Genomic DNA, 16,300 nt, shown 5'->3' with positions numbered 1-16,300 from the left:
AGGAAAAGATTGGGAAGTTTAACTCTCTAGAGAATAGGTTTTTAGACTTAAGTTGAATTAAGATTGGGAAAATCATTTTGTTTTGTAACTGGATGACTCTGCGTAACCTTATCACGAATGGTATATGCTAATTTCCCATTTCCATGTCAGTAAAAGTTGAAATTGGTTGAATGTCAAAACTGTCGTAGTGTGATATTAAAAATTTGAAACTGACTTCAAACCTTAATTAATAGTATAAAATGTACTTATCCTGTTCATCTGAGTGCAAAATATACCTTGGGGCTGTATCGAGTTTAATGAATTTTGTTTGACTCTCAAATCTAAGTGTAGTCAATATAACTTTGAATAAAAACTTTTCAAGACTTCTAAAAAGTCTATAATAATATAGTGGTATTCAATTATGATTTCTTGTGAGTCTACAAAATTTCACATGTTTTAGAGGATTTTAAAAACTCATGGATTTTGAATGCTTTAATAGTAACTTTTTTGTCATAGCAAATCTAACATATCCCCTAAGATTTTATGGTGTGTTTACATAAGGGGAATACAACGAGGGGGATGGGAGTTGCACACAATCCAACCGATTCAAGTGTTTACCAACCCTTGGGGAATGAAAGCATCCGTGGGACCCACTTAAAATTGGAATCAGGTTACTGATTTTTCCGGAATTGGATTACCAAACAATGGGTAGTAATTCAACTCGGGAGAAAGCCTCAATCCGAAATAAACTTTTCTACCGCAAACTACCCTTCTCTCATTCTACCTCTATCTCTACTTCTCTTTGTCAAAGAAAGATTATACAAACTTCATGGCTTGTGGGATTGTGCAGGTTTCATGACCAAAATCAGAAGGGAAGAAAGGAGATTTTGGAGTTCAGTTGTGATCTTACATTGGTTGGCGACGACCAAAATCAATTCGATTTATCCACCGTGTCAAATCCCGGCCCGGGCCCCCACCACATCCCGGGCTCTAAACCGCCGTAACACAATATTATCCGCTTTGGGCCCCAACCACGCCCTCACAGTTTTGTTTCTGGGAACTCACATGAGAACTTCCCAGTGGGTCACCCATCCTAGAATTGCTCTCACGTGAACTCGCTTAACTTCGGAGTTCCTATGGAACCCGAAGCCAATGAGCTTCCAAAAGGCCTCATGCTAGGTAGAGATGATAATATACATATAAGGCTTACATGATCCACTCCCCTGGGCGATGTAGGATGTTACAATCCACCCCCCTTAGGGGCCCGACGTCCTCGTTAGCACACTTTCGGCCAAGGATTGGCTCTGATACCAAATTGTCACATCCCGGCCTGGGCCCTCACCACATCCCGAGCTCGACTCCACCGTAGCACGATATTGTTCACTTTGGGCCTCAACCACGCCCTCACAGTTTTGTTTTTGGGAACTCACACGAGAAATTCCCCGTTGGTCACTCATCTTGGGATTGCTCTCACGCGAACTTGCTTAACTTCAGAATTCCTACGAAACCCAAAGCCAGTGAGCTCCCAAAAGACCTCGTGCTAGGTAGAGATGAGAATATACATATAAGGCTTACATGATCCACTCCCCTGGACGATGTAGGATGTTACACACCGACTCGATCTCGTTGTGACCCGAATTTAACATTTACAAAATCAAGAATAGGTGGAGAGAGATGAATTTGTACGAGGGGGAGGGAGGGAGAGAGAGAGAGAGAGAGCAAGGGGAGCCGACTGGTGGTGACATGGGAGGTGGCTAGTGGTTACAGGAAAGGCGGCGGCTATGGATTAAAGGGTGGGGAAGAATGATTGAGTCACAAAATGAAAATATGGGAAAGATAGAGATGGGGTAGTAGAGGTCACAACAAAATATTAAAAATTGAAAATATGAAAGTTTATTTAAAAAAAAAAAAAAAAGTATTCTCTGTACTAAAAAATAATAATAATTAATAGTAATTAGCATATAAAATAGATTAGTTAAAATAGGGGTATTTTAGTAACCACATTAGTTTTCATTCCCATTCATGTGAATTAGTAAACGATTTTAATAGATTAACGTCATTTCTATTCCGATTCCAGACAGTTTAAGTAAACAACTTCAACAAAAATCTGATTCTGGTTCCACCTCATTCCAATTCCTCTTTAATTCAATTTCTCCTCAATTCAATTTCCCTCAATCTGATTACAGATTAATAAACGAGCTATTAATGGATTTCATTTCTAATGATATTTTCTACCATTCACCATTATGCAATGACTATCGTTATCATCACCTTCCACCACCATGTCGCCACCCCAACACAACCACCCTCATCTCCTCCACCACCCCAACACCACCCAGTCATCACAATCACCACTCCTACTATTATTGCTACCACATAGACACCAACTTTACTACCATCATCTTCCAAACAATCATCACCCGACATTCCACCACCATCGTTGCAACCACCACCTCAGAAGATTATTTTATGGTCATGATCACTATTTCAATAATGAAAACTCATATATAATAATGCTCATTTAAATTGGTCAGTAAAAAGTCCATGACAATCCACAAAATTTAAAAAAAAAAAAAAAAAAAATTCTATGAACTCTCTAAAATTAGGCAAAACTCTGTCATTTAACTCGTTTAAAAGTATATGATTAAAACTCTACGAAATTTTGGAGAATTTGTAGTCAGTAAAATTCCCTTTTTTTTTTTTTTTTTTTTTTTTTTAAATTACGATATTATCTACATTAAGAAAAGGTGAGTAGGCTTAATCTCATAATGGACTAGTAATAATGTGATTCGACTTCGACTTTAGCAAAAATTAAATCTAAGACTTTTCACTTATAAATGAATAGGAATACCACAAGACTGTAGTACTAAGTGGCTCATTCTTCTTTTTAATCCAACTACTATCATTTGGCGTGCATTATGTGGCCCACTTTTTGTTTTATTTAATCCAACTACTATCATTTGGCGTGCATTATGTGGCCCACTTTTTGTTTTATTTTTTAATTTTTGTTACAAGCACAGAAACATTAAGGAAAGAAGGTTTGAACTCATAACCTAATGAGTTTGAAATACTCTATTTACTAGTTCAATTCATCACTTACCTATATGATCCAAATTAAGAACTTCATATAGTTCTCTTTCCGAATTTTCAACTTGTTAATCTTCTTAAAAAGCTTTTTATATTAATTTATATCTATGGAGAAAAATCTGCTCTGAATTAATTTTATTGTCATGTGTTGTGCCTTCAGTCAAGAAAATAGTGCTCTGCTCTCCGACGGAGGTAGAAATTTATGGCACCAGGACACAACAAAATTATGAAAATTGGTACCTTTCATTTATAGTTCTACATACGTGTTTGCCTTTCTTTGCATGAACATATGTTTGGTTCAGCACCGAAAGGAAGAAATTCACACCGTTGGTGTCATGGTCACCTATCGACCCCACCCTCCCTCCTGTGCTGCTGCTTTCTGTCTTTCTTATCTTTCAAGAGCCTGTTATCCTTTATTTTGGAATCTATTTTTAGCGAGGCGATGCTATTATGGTGATCGGTCTTTCTAGAACATGGGTAATTTTGTGTTCTCATTTGCCCTTATGGACTCATTGATATATCACACTAATTACGTCACAAACATATCACATCACTAATTAATGTGACTCACAATATAAAGGACAAAATATAACCTTAAAACAAGCAATCTTAGCCCTGAAGAAAAACCCTAGGTATTACATCACTAATTAATGTGAAACACTGAATGTAAAGGACAAAATATAACCTTCAAAACAAGAAATCTTAGCCCTGGAGAAAAACCCCAGCCGCGTCTCCGTCTTTGGCCTCGTGGTACGATAATCCTTCTTCATCTCTTACTTCTTTTTCTCTCTCCAATTCCATTCAAGCAGAGTTTTTTAAATTGTAATCCCTCTCTTGCTTTATCGATAGGAATTTCATGATTATGATCGTGGTCATGACTTTGAAATGTGCAATCTCTTGAATTGCCTTAAAAATCACATTTTTTTATACGTGTTCTTGATTATATTCTTAAATGAAATTTCTTTTAATCTAAAAAATTGTGAATCGCGAAATAAATTGTCATCATTTACGAACTGTCACTTTTTATAAATTAATTTGAGCCTAGAAGGTATCTGGCATAATTATTTTTGATATGCAATGCCAGTTGGTACATTTATATTTGCATCCATGTGATTCACACGCCAATTTATGTTCAAATGCAACAGTCAAAAATATAAATTTTTATGTTACACAAAATACCTATATTACCTTCAAAACATTTAAGGGTAAATGCATTTTGCATCTTCCAATTTGAATGCAATTGCAATCTCATATATCATCTTTAAAATATTATAATTCTTACACAAACTTATAATTATGTAGCAATATCTTAAATCTGTTATTCATTATTTTTTTTTGAACTCATATTTATGCTGATGTGGCATTTCAGAAGACTTGAAAATGGGAATTTCATGCCCATATCCAAGTATGAAGGTTGGACTCTGGTACATGACGATCTGGTTAAGACGATTCTGGTAGTGGTGCCAAGATGTTAGCACCAGCTTCTCCCTGAATTTTGCTTCCGCTCAAAATATCTTGGCAGTGGCAAGTAAAGGCAACATAATCCTCTTGATTGTGTATACCCTGATCATTGGAGGCTTGGAGAAGGTGTTATATTTGGTGGCTAGAACTAGCTTTGCACTGGAAGATGCCAGAAGGAAATCGAAGAAGAAATCAGAGGTACCCGTCCAAATATTCATGTTCCTAGCGCTTCTTACAAAAGCCTGTCATCATCGGAAAATAGGCATTTTAGCAAAAATATTCATTGAGATTGATATAACTTCTCATTTTGATTATTGACAATAAAGATCGATATAAGGGTCTATGAGTTTGCGCATCGTCAATATACTCGTTAATTGGAAGGTAGGTTTGACAAAAATACCTTTAAAATATGGTCATGTAATCGTTCATGTGACAATTTAACAAGAATATTAACAGATTTTTCATAGAATAACCAAAATAATTTACGGTGAACAAATTTAGGAACCACTCCTATTGATTTTTATTATCAGTTACATAAATGAAGAATTATGCCGATCTTAAAAATTATTTTGAATAAAAAGTCTCGGAAATTATTCACGTGCCGCTTAAAACATAACGATCCTATAAGTGTCCTTTTTCTGTAGAGCTGGGCCACACTTACCTGCTATATTCGGAGATGAACATGGTTATAAATAGAGGCACTGGGTAGCAATGAACTGCACGGAACAGCCCACTAGCCCTTGTTCGTAAGCCATCCTTCTGTGTTCTTCCTTCAGGTTTTTTCCCCAGAGTTAAGCCAGTAAGCCATTTTCCATCAACCATGCTAGGCATAGCGCAAAATGTGGTGAGCAAGGTGACCTCGACGGTCGCCACCACTGCTCAGCACATTGAGGGTGAGCTCAGCCTCTTCACCATATCTGACAACAAAATATTAGAGCTCATTTATGCAACACACGTCCATGAGGACGACTCCTTCGACGTTGATTCTCTCTTCCTTGTCACTGAAAACATCATCAAGCGTTCGACCCAGATCGTTGATAACATTGTGCAGGTATGAGATTGTGTAACATCTCTATGTTCTTCGCTAATTGAAAGAGAAATATTAACTACAGTCGTTTAAATGCTCAGAATAGTCTCTCTATTTATTTTGGGAAGACTGTTAGTTAGGGTAAAACGTAAGCCAGGAAATGTTAACTTCAATTGCCTAGGTGACTGTAACTAGCATTGTTCCTAATTGCGATGGCTGTGCGAGATTTCCTTGCATTTATTAAAAATAATATCACGGCACTTGATATTTCAGTTGGGTTTGTCCTCAAAATTGGAAGAAATGAAGTGGGTAAAGGACATTTTGTTTGAGTGCTCTATGCTGTAGCCTCTGGACCTCTTTAATTTGTATTTGACAGAACGGGCCACATAATTTTATCTTTGTTGGTAAATCAGACACGTATACATTGTGAAGCTTGGAAATGATTTTATTAATCTCAACTAAAATAAGAAGTTTTAAATATTTTGAATCCAAATCATCATCAAAAAGTAAAAAACCAAATGTACAATATTACTTCTTTCTCCAACAATATCTGGTTTCTTTTTTTGGGACTAATCCAACCATATCTGATTAATAAAGTGATTAGAAGTAAGAAATATCTCGCAATTATATTACTGAGCTGAGTTTAATTTTAAGTATCAGCAAACTTCCAAATGGTGAATAATTACTAGTGACTTGTTGCAGGGCACCCAAGTACATGTTGAAACCATTGATGAGAAGCCCCCCAAAGCCACCTTCAGTTCTCCATTGTGCACTCTCAAGTCCATTGGCTGTGAGGTCATTATTTACAATATTGCATGACAAATTGATTAATTCTTAGTTTTCCTTTTATTTTTCCAAAAAATAAAAAATAAAAAAAACAATTCTTATAATTCCTATAAAAAATCACGGGTTTAACATCTGCGATTTCTTTCAGATGTCATGCAAGCCACCAGGTGAAGAAATTGCCCACAAATCAACCTTGGCAATACTCAACAAGCTCTCAACTTATTCATGGGAAGCCAAGGCAGTGCTGGCCTTTGCAGCATTTGCTTTGGAATATGGAGAGTTCTGGCTCCTTGCCCAAACTCAACAAAGTGACCTACTTGCCAAGTCCGTCGCAATCCTCAAGAGAGTGCCGGTCCTTCTCAAGCCCACGGACCTCCAGAAGCGCAGGCAAGCTGTTGTCGAGCTCAACATCCTGATCAAGACCACATTGCAAGTGATTGAGTGCATCTTTGAGCTTGAGAAGCTTTCTGCTTATGATCCAAAGGATGTGCCAGCATTGGCAATTGCAATGGATCACATACCGGTTGATGTGTATTGGTCTATCATAACTATTTTTTCTTGTGCAACTAAGATCACCCTTCTAACCAGTGATGAGTAAGTTCTTTATTTCCAAACCAATTACCCTCTAAAAGTATATATTTATGATTACTACAATTTTAAAACAAGTCATATTTCTCTGACTTGGTTTCCTGCATTGTAGAGTGAAGCCATATGATTTGTCCCAATTTGCTCAAAAAATCCATTACATCCTCAACAAGCTTAAGATACAATTGTTAATCTGCAAAAAACAGATAGGTGAGTACTTGTACTGTTGTACACGTACATGTTACACTTGATGTGCATTGCTGAAAATTAAGTGTTTTCTGTGTAAAACAGAGGAGGCGGAGACCTACCGGAAGCTGAGGAAACTTTTTCAGACCCCTGCCGAAGTTATGGAGGTTTTCAAGGCCTTGATTTTCACTAAGGATACCGTGCAGCCAATTATTGATGGTTCTACTAGCAAAACGGTTTGCTCTCATAGCACGTTACAACTTTTTGATAAATTTTACCATTACCGTTTGTAGTGTATGTAGCTAATTAATGTAATCATTGTCCGTAATTTTTCAAACAGGTTAGCATTGATGTGCTGAGGAGGAAGTATGTGCTTTTGTTCATTTCCACCCTTGACATTTCTGATGATGACATTTCGGTTATCAAACCAGTTTATGAGGGGACAAAGAAAGACGATAAGTATAAGATTGTGTGGATCCCTATTGTGGAGCAATGGACTGATGACCTACGAAAGAAGTTCGAGGTCTTGTGGGCCAAGATGCCATGGTACACTGTGCAGTATTTTGCGCCTGTAGCCGGCATCAGATTCATCAAGGAGGAGTGGCACTTCAAGGGCAAGCCAGCTGTGGTAGTGATGAACCCGCAAGGCAAGGTGGAAAATACGAATGCTGTCCACTTGATTCGGATTCATGGAATGAAGGCATTTCCTTTTCATAAGGGAATAGAAGATACTCTCACAAATGACAAAGAATGGATCACTCCCATTGTGAATGATATTCACCCAACCATACAGACCTGGGTAATTAATTCAATTCATTTTTTCACAATTGCACAATATTACAGTACCCATTTTAATTCAAATTTGTGGGTATAATTTTTATTTCTTTGTTCGAACAGATCAAAGAGGAGAAGTACATTTTCTTCTATGGAGGCAAAGACAATGACTGGATCCAGCAGTTCACAAAGAAAGCAACTACCATTGCCAATGACCCCTTCATCAAGGAATTGAAGATCAATATTGAGCTATTTTGTGTTGGCAAGAGCCCGAAAGGCGGGGAAGACCTTGGAATTCTCGGGAGATTTTGGAATGGAATTGAGAGCTTGTTCTTCACCAAAGTCAACAAGCAAACTGACACTGTGACCAAAGAAGTCCAGAAGCTGCTTTCCTACAAAAATGAGGGTGGATGGGCTGTGCTTACTAAAGGGTCTACTGTGGTGGTGAGTGGCCATGGCTTCACAATCTTGAAGGTCCTCGACGACTTCGACACATGGAAGAACTTCATAAAGGAGAAGGGCTTTGAATTCTCGTTCAAAGCATACTACGAGAAGGTAATTCAGACCATGAGGCACTGCTGCCGCCTTGACATCCCGAGCGTTGCTGGAAAGGTCCCGGAGACCATGAAATGCCCAGAGTGTCCTCGCACCATGGAGACATTCGTGAGCTACAAGTGCTGCCACACTGATTCTCCCATCAACGCACATCATTGAAGGGTTTGCTAGTTTTGAGTCTATGAGGTCATCTTATGACTGTAGTATGAGGTTATGAACTTATGCGTTGTGTTTGTGTGGTACGTAGTGTCGTCCCTGGGACTTGAATAATGGGCATTTTCATTACTGTGTAATCTGATGATGCCTACCAATCTGAGTGGTGAGTGTCGTGTGATGTGTACGTGTCTTATGATGCAATGTTATGTTTTAAGTTTTATGTTTCTATAGCACTTTTCGCCCTCGATATCATGGACATTTCTTTGAATTTATTATATTGGCATGATTAATCGCTTGGTAAATCTAAGCATGATTTTATTTGGTGGTTTTCATTTTTCAGATATGAATGTAAATATAACATAGAATTGGGTTCTATTATTTAGCAAAATGGGTGCAATCCCTACTTATAGATAACAACTAAAAAAGGTCATAAGACCGACGATCAGTCCTCCTAATTAAGAGATAAAACTCAGCTAACCCAATAGCAATTAGCCAAGATTGAGCAACCTTCTCATGCGTGAGCCTTGAGCCATATTTAATTGATCATTACCTTTTTAATAAAAGTAGAGTATCTCGGACATAAATAGAAAAAGAAAGACAAATAGAAAATGTTGTTGAATTTTATTTTAATCAAACGATTGTAAGAGGTAGTCTTTAACTTGGAGTCGTGTAGGAAAGTGTTTGATCTTATCTGCAACTCTAGAGAGACATTAGTTGCTTGCTCGGGCACCCTACGGCTGAGCTGTGGCGGGGTAGTCGGCCACCCCCTCTGAGAAGGGAGTGGTGGTCTGCTGATGGCCCTAGTGTTATACTAAGGTCCTTGGTTGATAAATTGGAATGAGGATCCTCTTCGAATCCTCAAATCATGTTCGTTCATCGTACATTGTGCGACCAGAAATCATTTTAAATACTTTTATTTAAAATTAAATATAAATAGTTGTTGACTCTAAAAATTACAAAACCTACGTGGCGCACAGGCCGAGTAACTAATAAGCTAACTACGTCCTTTGGTCGAATGCGGGGCGTGCCAACTCGTCGGCCGAGCTAGGCCGAGGAGTAAAATTTGTTGATGTAGCTTTGAGCGCGTCGGTGACTTCTCTATCTTGCGATTGCGACCGAGGAAGGAACACTCTCGGTCTCTGGGTTCTACAGCCTGAAGACAAGGCTGCTATCTGCGGAGTTCACAAATTGTCAAAGCCCGATTCGGTCACTGTGATTATATTCGTAAGAGTATAAGCACGTCGAATCGAGACCAAACTATGTGGGCACAGGTACTCAAACGTGATGTACGTCTTGATGGTAAACGTGGTTCGGCCGTCGGAATGCCGAACCCTGAAACTCACTTGTGAGTATCCAATCATAAAACCACTCGGCGTCCATTACGCTGAGCAATGCAATTCGTAACACCTGACTATGCCGAGAAGGCTAGCAAGGTGACCTCTGCCAATAAAGGTTCGAAAACCCCTCTCAGCCGAGACTTAGATAGATAATCGGTCGACCTCGACGCAGTGCTGTTTATCCAAACTGAAGGTGCTTCTCGGTCGGCTGATTCTGCGGCAGCAGTGCTGTTTATCCAAACTGAAGGTACTCGCCGAGTGCTTCCACAGTGCTGTTTATCCAAACTGAAGGTGTGTCGGCAGGAAAAGAAAAAGGAAAAATCTTAAGGTGTTTGAGAGGTTTTGCGCGGGGCAATTGTATGCTGATTTTTGAAGGGCTTTTCTGTTACATGATTTCTTGTATTTATAGTACCCCATTCCTTGAAACCAATTCTGATTTGGATTGGGAGTCCTTGTCCCATTTCGACTCTAACTCAAACAAACCTACTCCCACTAGGATTCTGAACTTTCCTTCTTTTCGAGACTCCATTCCTTGCCGGTCGAGAATCCTGGTCGCACTAGGACTTCCTCAACCTTTTCTATTCATCCGGACTACTTAGGATAGGATTTGGCCGATCCTGCCAGCTGGCCCGGGATTTATTATTCGGCCCATAGTATTTTGGGCCCAAACGTTGCCCCCTCGCTTCTGAGGTCGTCGACTGTTAACTCTTGGTCGTGCCTCGGCCTTGAAGAAGCGAAAACATTTATTGCTTTTTGGACTTTACTTCCTTAATGACCATTATTCCTGCACATTTATGAGACATGATTGCACTCTCCTCGTTGCCCCCAACGCGTGGCCACATGTCGATTCTCCGCCGCTCTTAAAAGCTTTCAATCATGAGCCTCGAAACCGTGCACTTACTAAAACGTCTTATCCTTATTAATGCATTAAAACTGACGCCGCACGCAATCGTGTGTCTTGGATTTTCGACTCCTCGATCCCATCTTCGCAGGTTCCCAAAATATCCGAAATGATTGGAACCTTTCCCGATTAAATTTCCCCCCAGTGCTTTTCGAATTCCAGACGTTTGATCTTCACTCTGAAAAGCCTATAAATACCCACACTTCTGTCATTCGCATCTTACGCTTTCAGAAATTCCAAAATCCCAATTTTATCATTCCTATTCGTTCAGGCAAAAACCTTCCAGTTCTTCCTTCTGCAATATCTTCTTCTTCCAAACCATCTCTTCTCATCTCTACCAATGGCCTCCTTTATTTCGAAGCTCTCCGATGAGGTCAACAAGTGCAAAGATTTCATCGATCGGAACGCGATCAAAACACTACGCTTCGAGAATGACATGGCCACTACTCATCAGATTCTGGGCCCCCTCTTCAGGGATGCAGTGCCGTCGTGCATCACCAATCTTCTCAAGGAGCAGTGCCTAACACCCCTGCTTCAAGGGTTCGACTGGTCCAAATGGTGCTTGGCTCGGCCTCAAGGAGCTTGGCCCTCGACCACCACAGCCTGGGCCGCCTGGGTGGACCGAATGAAATCATTCTTCGGCGAGGAGTGGAAAGCCCTTGGTATCTACGATGCCATCCTGCTCTCGACCATGGAGATTACCATGGATAAGGAGCTGCTTATGGCGGCCTTGGCTCTATGGTGTTCGGCTACCAACACCATGGTCCTTCCCTTCGGCCCCCTCGACCCCACAGTCCTCGACGTCTCGGCTATCCTTGGGACTTCTCCATCCGGCCTCCCCATCGACGCCGCTCTTTCTGGATGCCCATCCCTTCTTGACCTGAAGGTGTTTTTCGACGAGCGGGACGTCGAAACGCTCAGCCGAGGCGATCGGGAGCCCTCAAGAGAAGAAGTTCAGAAGCTTCATAAGAACTTCTTCAATTATAATACTCTCATCCTCCACTTTGCCGGCCGAGGCGAGGAGGGTCTTAGGAAGGGAGAACATGAAGCCTTCCTCTTCTACTGGTACAACAAATTTATTTGTTGTACCAGGTCAAACAAATGCTTGGTCGAGAATATGCCGGTGGCCCAGGCCCTGGCTAGTGGTCACTCTCTGGCGCTCAGTCCGGCTATTCTCGCCAACCTCTTCCGTTGCTTGGCCGAAACGACCATCAACAAGATTGACCCGCACCAGAACGGGCCCCTCTGGGTCTTCCAACTCTGGCTGCAGGTCTATTTCTCCACTCTTCGGCCTGAGGTCCCTGCCTTCCAGCGCTCAGCCGCCCTTGGCCCCCAATTGGCCTCTCGACCGGCTCTTCCTCACTGGGCTGACGAGGTCTTCAAGCACTTTTTTGGCCTCGACGTCCTTTCGGACAATGAGTTTCTGGTGTACCGGCGCCAGGAGTACCCTGCCTCGATCAGGCTCCAGACGGCAGCTTGGACCGAGGTCGAGGATTCGGGCCTCCGTCAGTCTTGGGGGTCATTCATGCTGACTCGCGACCTTCCCATTGGTTGCGATGCCCGCCGAGCAAGTTGGGAGGTCTACCATCCCCACTTTATCGCCCGGCAACTTGGCTACCTCCAAGGCTGCCCCGTACCCCTGCTCGTCTCCCGTTCCCTCCTGAGCTGGGGGCGTCTTTCTGGTTCTTTAGAGAGGGAGTGCCGGACGACGGAGCAAGAGTTTTAGGATCGGTGCAAGAAGTTCCGTCTTCGGCCAACCGTTCTGGAATCCTTGGGCACCGACACTTTTGGAGACTGGTGGGATGAGTATACTGGCGACTTCTTCGGTGCCTCGGCCGAAGACGTGGTGAGCAAAGTTTTCGGCGACCGGCCCAGACCAGCGCCCTCGACCCAACCTAAGGAGCCGGCCCAAGGTATATTTTCGTTCCGTTTTTCCCTTTTTTTTTTTTTTTTTTTAAAACTCTTGTCCTTGTTATTCATTACTTTGCTTTTCAGGGGGCCGGGGGTCGAGGAAGGTGGAAGTGGTCGCCGCGATGGCGAGGGCAAAGAAGTTGGTGCCCACAAAGAGGACCGTCGCCACCGACCGGACAGTCCCTGCCAAACGCCCGCACCGAGAAGCCAAGCCGGAGGCTGATGCTCCTCGCCCTTCTAAACGCGTCAAGAAATTGGCGAAGAAGGGCGACCGGGAGATTCATGTCATCCCTAGTGATACTACAGGGACACCTGCTCCCTCCGGCTCTCCCTCTATGCCGGCTGCCCCGGCTTCTCCAAACCTGACTCCTCCAACCATCTCATTTCCTGAGGTCATAGCCGATCTAATCGTCGCACCAGCTTCAGCTTCGGAGCCGGTCGTGGCGCATGCAGTGGGGAAGTCGGCTGCGCCTGTCGAAGCACCCTCGACTCCAACGGTCATTCTGGAGGTATAATTCTACTTCCACCCTTGTCTACTTCCACTCTTGTCTCTTTGGGTTTCTAGTAGTCGTAATGCAAAATGTGTTTCTTTTTGTTCAAGATGTCGAGAGCGAGAGCGACGAAGTTCCGCTGGAATGCCATCGTCGACCCATCAACTCTCCTCCCGTCCATCCTCCTCCGGTCGTCGAGGCGGCCGCTCAACCGTGTCCTTCTGCGGTGGATCGTGGCAAGAGACCCATGGCTGAACCTGAGGCCACGGCCGAAACGCCGATCCATCCGCAAGATGAGGATCTCCCCATTCCTCCGCAGGAAGTCTCCTCAGCCTTTGTAAGTCTCGTTTCTTTTACGTTGATTTTCTCATGGCACATGTTTTTAAAAGACTATTAAATGTCAGGTGCCCGAACGTTCATTTCACCGATAATTTTATGCGCCGACAGGCGTTGTCTATATTTCCTGGCCACCGTCGTGGCCATCAAATGTAGATGACCTCCATCGGCTGCGTGAATTGTGAAGCGGTCTAAGGTACTAGGCTCGGCCATTAAGTTCCCTGGGTTCGAGCAATGACCCAGAGGGCATGGCCGAAGTCTCCTCTCGGCAGGTCTAAAATAATCCCCTTTTCTTTTTATGCACTATATCACGACGTCTTGCTTTCCTTCACAAAGTTTTCCTTTTATGTGCAGCCATCGTGGGAAGTGGAGCTTGACGCTCTTCTTCAGAGCACGACCGGTGAGGCCGGTTTTTCTGCTGCTCCTGCCGAACCAGCGGGCGCCATACCCGAGGCCGAAGTCTTCGTGAAGCTGCACGAAGTCCTATCTCTTACTGCCTCCCAAGCCCTCCGATGCAAGGGCCTTGACTCCGTTGGAGAGTGTCTTAATGACCTCGCCAGCGGTGGTCACCTAAGCACGGAGGGTATCTCTTTCCTCACCGACCTCCTGGAGCGGACTCGGCAACACTTTCTTATCTTCGAGCGAGCCCTACAAGCCGAGGACAACTTGAAGGTGGCCAAGGTCGCGCATGAGGCTGGCCGAGTAGAGATGGAGGCAATCAAGGCAAAGAAGGCGAAGCTGACCGAGTTTGATCGCCAGATCTCTGACCTCCAGCGTCAAATTTCTGACCTTCAACGGCAAAGGTCAGCTGTTGCTCCCGAGCTTGAGAAGGATTTTGAGGCCAACAAGGCTCGGCTGACGGCCTTCGCTGCCGGTGCACGGCGTATCCAGCAACTGCAGTGCAACAAGAAGACAAGGCAGGCTGAGATAATTTTGAGCGAAGCGAAGTGGCTGGAGCTAAAAGCTGCCCTTGAGACTTTCCTCCCCTCAACCCCTTAGGAATTTATCATTGTATTTGTATTTGTTCTCTTGTAATGATTCTTTTGTTATCAATATAATGGTCGTTTTGCTATTAATACAATGGTCTTACTCTTGCATTTCCCATGTAATTGGATAGTACTTCTTTAAAATGTTTCCATTAATCGGCAATTTGTGAACTGACCCCGTCCGATCTCTTAGATGATATGCCCCCTTGCCGAGGACTTTATGAACGATGAATGGCCCTTCCCAATTCGGTGACCACTTACCAAATCTGGGGTCTTTAATCCCAACAGGCAACACAGTTTGCCAAACCAATTCTCCTTCGCCGAATGTTTTTTGCCTTACACGCTGGTTATACGCTCGCTCGGCAATTTTCTTTTGTGCTACCAATAAGTTACCCGCGTCGATTCGACTTTCTTCTAAGTCTTCTAATTCTTGTCGCATCGCTTGACTATATTCAATACTGAACAAATTACTCTGCTCGATCACTCGTAACGAGCTTATACTCAACTCGACCAGTAACATAACATCGTGTCCATAAGTTAACACGTAAGGAGTTGTTCCAGTGGCCGACCGGGGTGAAGTTCGGTATGCCCATAATGCTTCATTTAACTTCAAATGCCACAACCCAGGTTTCTCTTTTACCATTTTTTCAAGGATGCCTGATAGGAGCATATTCATGCGACTTAATTAGCTTGTTCTCGTGCATTTATGTTGTGTTTACTTATCTATGTTAGTGTTTAAGGCCACTTTTGTGTATTTTCAGATTATAAGGCCAAAGTGTGCAAGAAGATGCAAATTGGAGCCTTTTGGAGCGAAAGAGGAATGAATGAGTTGAAGACGTGAAGAAACGACGAATTCCTACTCCAACGATGAATTCTTACCAAAACGAGGAATCCTACTCAAACAAGGTTTCCTATTTTGGGAAAGTTAACCCTAAGTTTCCCGTTTTGGTAACCTTTCCTAATCTTAAACGTCCGTATTTTCTAGCCACTTTGAAGTCCTTGTAGGCGCTTTAGGATACAAAACGAAGGCCCTAACCCAAATTCTAGCCTAAGCCGTGCCTTTCCCCTTCTTTCCTTCCCTTGCCGTGCAAGGGGGGGCACTTTGGTCCCCTTTTGTGCAATTAAACCCTAACCCTAATCACCCTAATAATCATGCAGCCACAAAACCTATTTTGCCTTCTAAGCCGTGGCCCCCATTTACCATTCACCCTAATAAACTAAAAAAAAATCATTAACCCTTTATTTCATTCAAGCCGTGCATCCCATTTATCCCATTTTTTTATTATCACCTTACCATATCCCATTCATTCCATTCTTTATTCACCTTTTTCTCCATTCCATCCGCAAAGCCCATTATCCCATTTTTTGGCTTTTAGCCGCAAGCATCCATACACCCTAATATTTCTCCAAAATCCCATATTCTATTCCATCCGTAGCCACCATATCATTTTTTATTTTCATTCTAAGCCATGGACTCCATTCTTTCCTATTATTAAACCCTAACCCGTGCATAACATCACAAAAGCACAATCAGCCGCAACTTTTAATTCCATTCATCACTTTTTCCCATTCCTTCCCATCAATCCGTGGCATCCATCATTCACATCCTAATTAATTCTTTTCCCTAGCCGCCACCATCATACCATATATTATTATTTCTTCTTTGCCGTGCATGTGAGACACCAAAAACCTAAAATCCCATTTTATTTTCTTACCTGCCGTGCATTCCATAATCATGCTCC

At 42.5% G+C, this 16,300-nt stretch overlaps 1 protein-coding gene across 1 annotated transcript; it reads left to right on the top strand.

Annotated features, from left to right (window-relative positions):
- Positions 1-5,230: 5,230 nt before the first annotated feature.
- Positions 5,231-8,822, top strand: LOC125477345 (protein SIEVE ELEMENT OCCLUSION B-like). The gene is made up of 7 exons (XM_048584355.1): positions 5,231-5,578; positions 6,257-6,349; positions 6,489-6,934; positions 7,041-7,135; positions 7,217-7,347; positions 7,452-7,910; positions 8,009-8,822. Exons 1-7 carry the CDS (start codon positions 5,348-5,350, stop codon positions 8,597-8,599), a joined length of 2,046 nt encoding a protein of 681 aa, XP_048440312.1. The 5' UTR covers positions 5,231-5,347; the 3' UTR covers positions 8,600-8,822.
- The last annotated feature ends 7,478 nt before the right edge of the window (positions 8,823-16,300 follow it).

The sequence above is a fragment of a genome, unplaced genomic scaffold (genome assembly GCF_019419815.1).
Source record: "Pyrus x bretschneideri cultivar Hongxiangsu unplaced genomic scaffold, Pyrus_bretschneideri_v1 Contig21, whole genome shotgun sequence".
NCBI classification, from domain to species: domain Eukaryota; kingdom Viridiplantae; phylum Streptophyta; class Magnoliopsida; order Rosales; family Rosaceae; genus Pyrus; species Pyrus x bretschneideri.
Note: the sequence above shows the minus strand (reverse complement) of the source record. Positions and strands in the feature narration are given on the sequence as shown.

What these genes read in the sequence shown, in the direction of transcription:
- LOC125477345 (XM_048584355.1), top strand. Translation starts at nt 5,348, where the DNA reads ATGCTAGGCATAGCGCAAAATGTGGTGAGCAAGGTGACCTCGACGGTC. An exon ending in AATCTGCAAAAAACAGATAG is followed by an intron (nt 7,136 to 7,216) that starts GTGAGTACTTGT and finishes TGTGTAAAACAG; the next exon opens with AGGAGGCGGAGACCTACCGG. An exon ending in ACCCAACCATACAGACCTGG is followed by an intron (nt 7,911 to 8,008) that starts GTAATTAATTCA and finishes TTGTTCGAACAG; the next exon opens with ATCAAAGAGGAGAAGTACAT.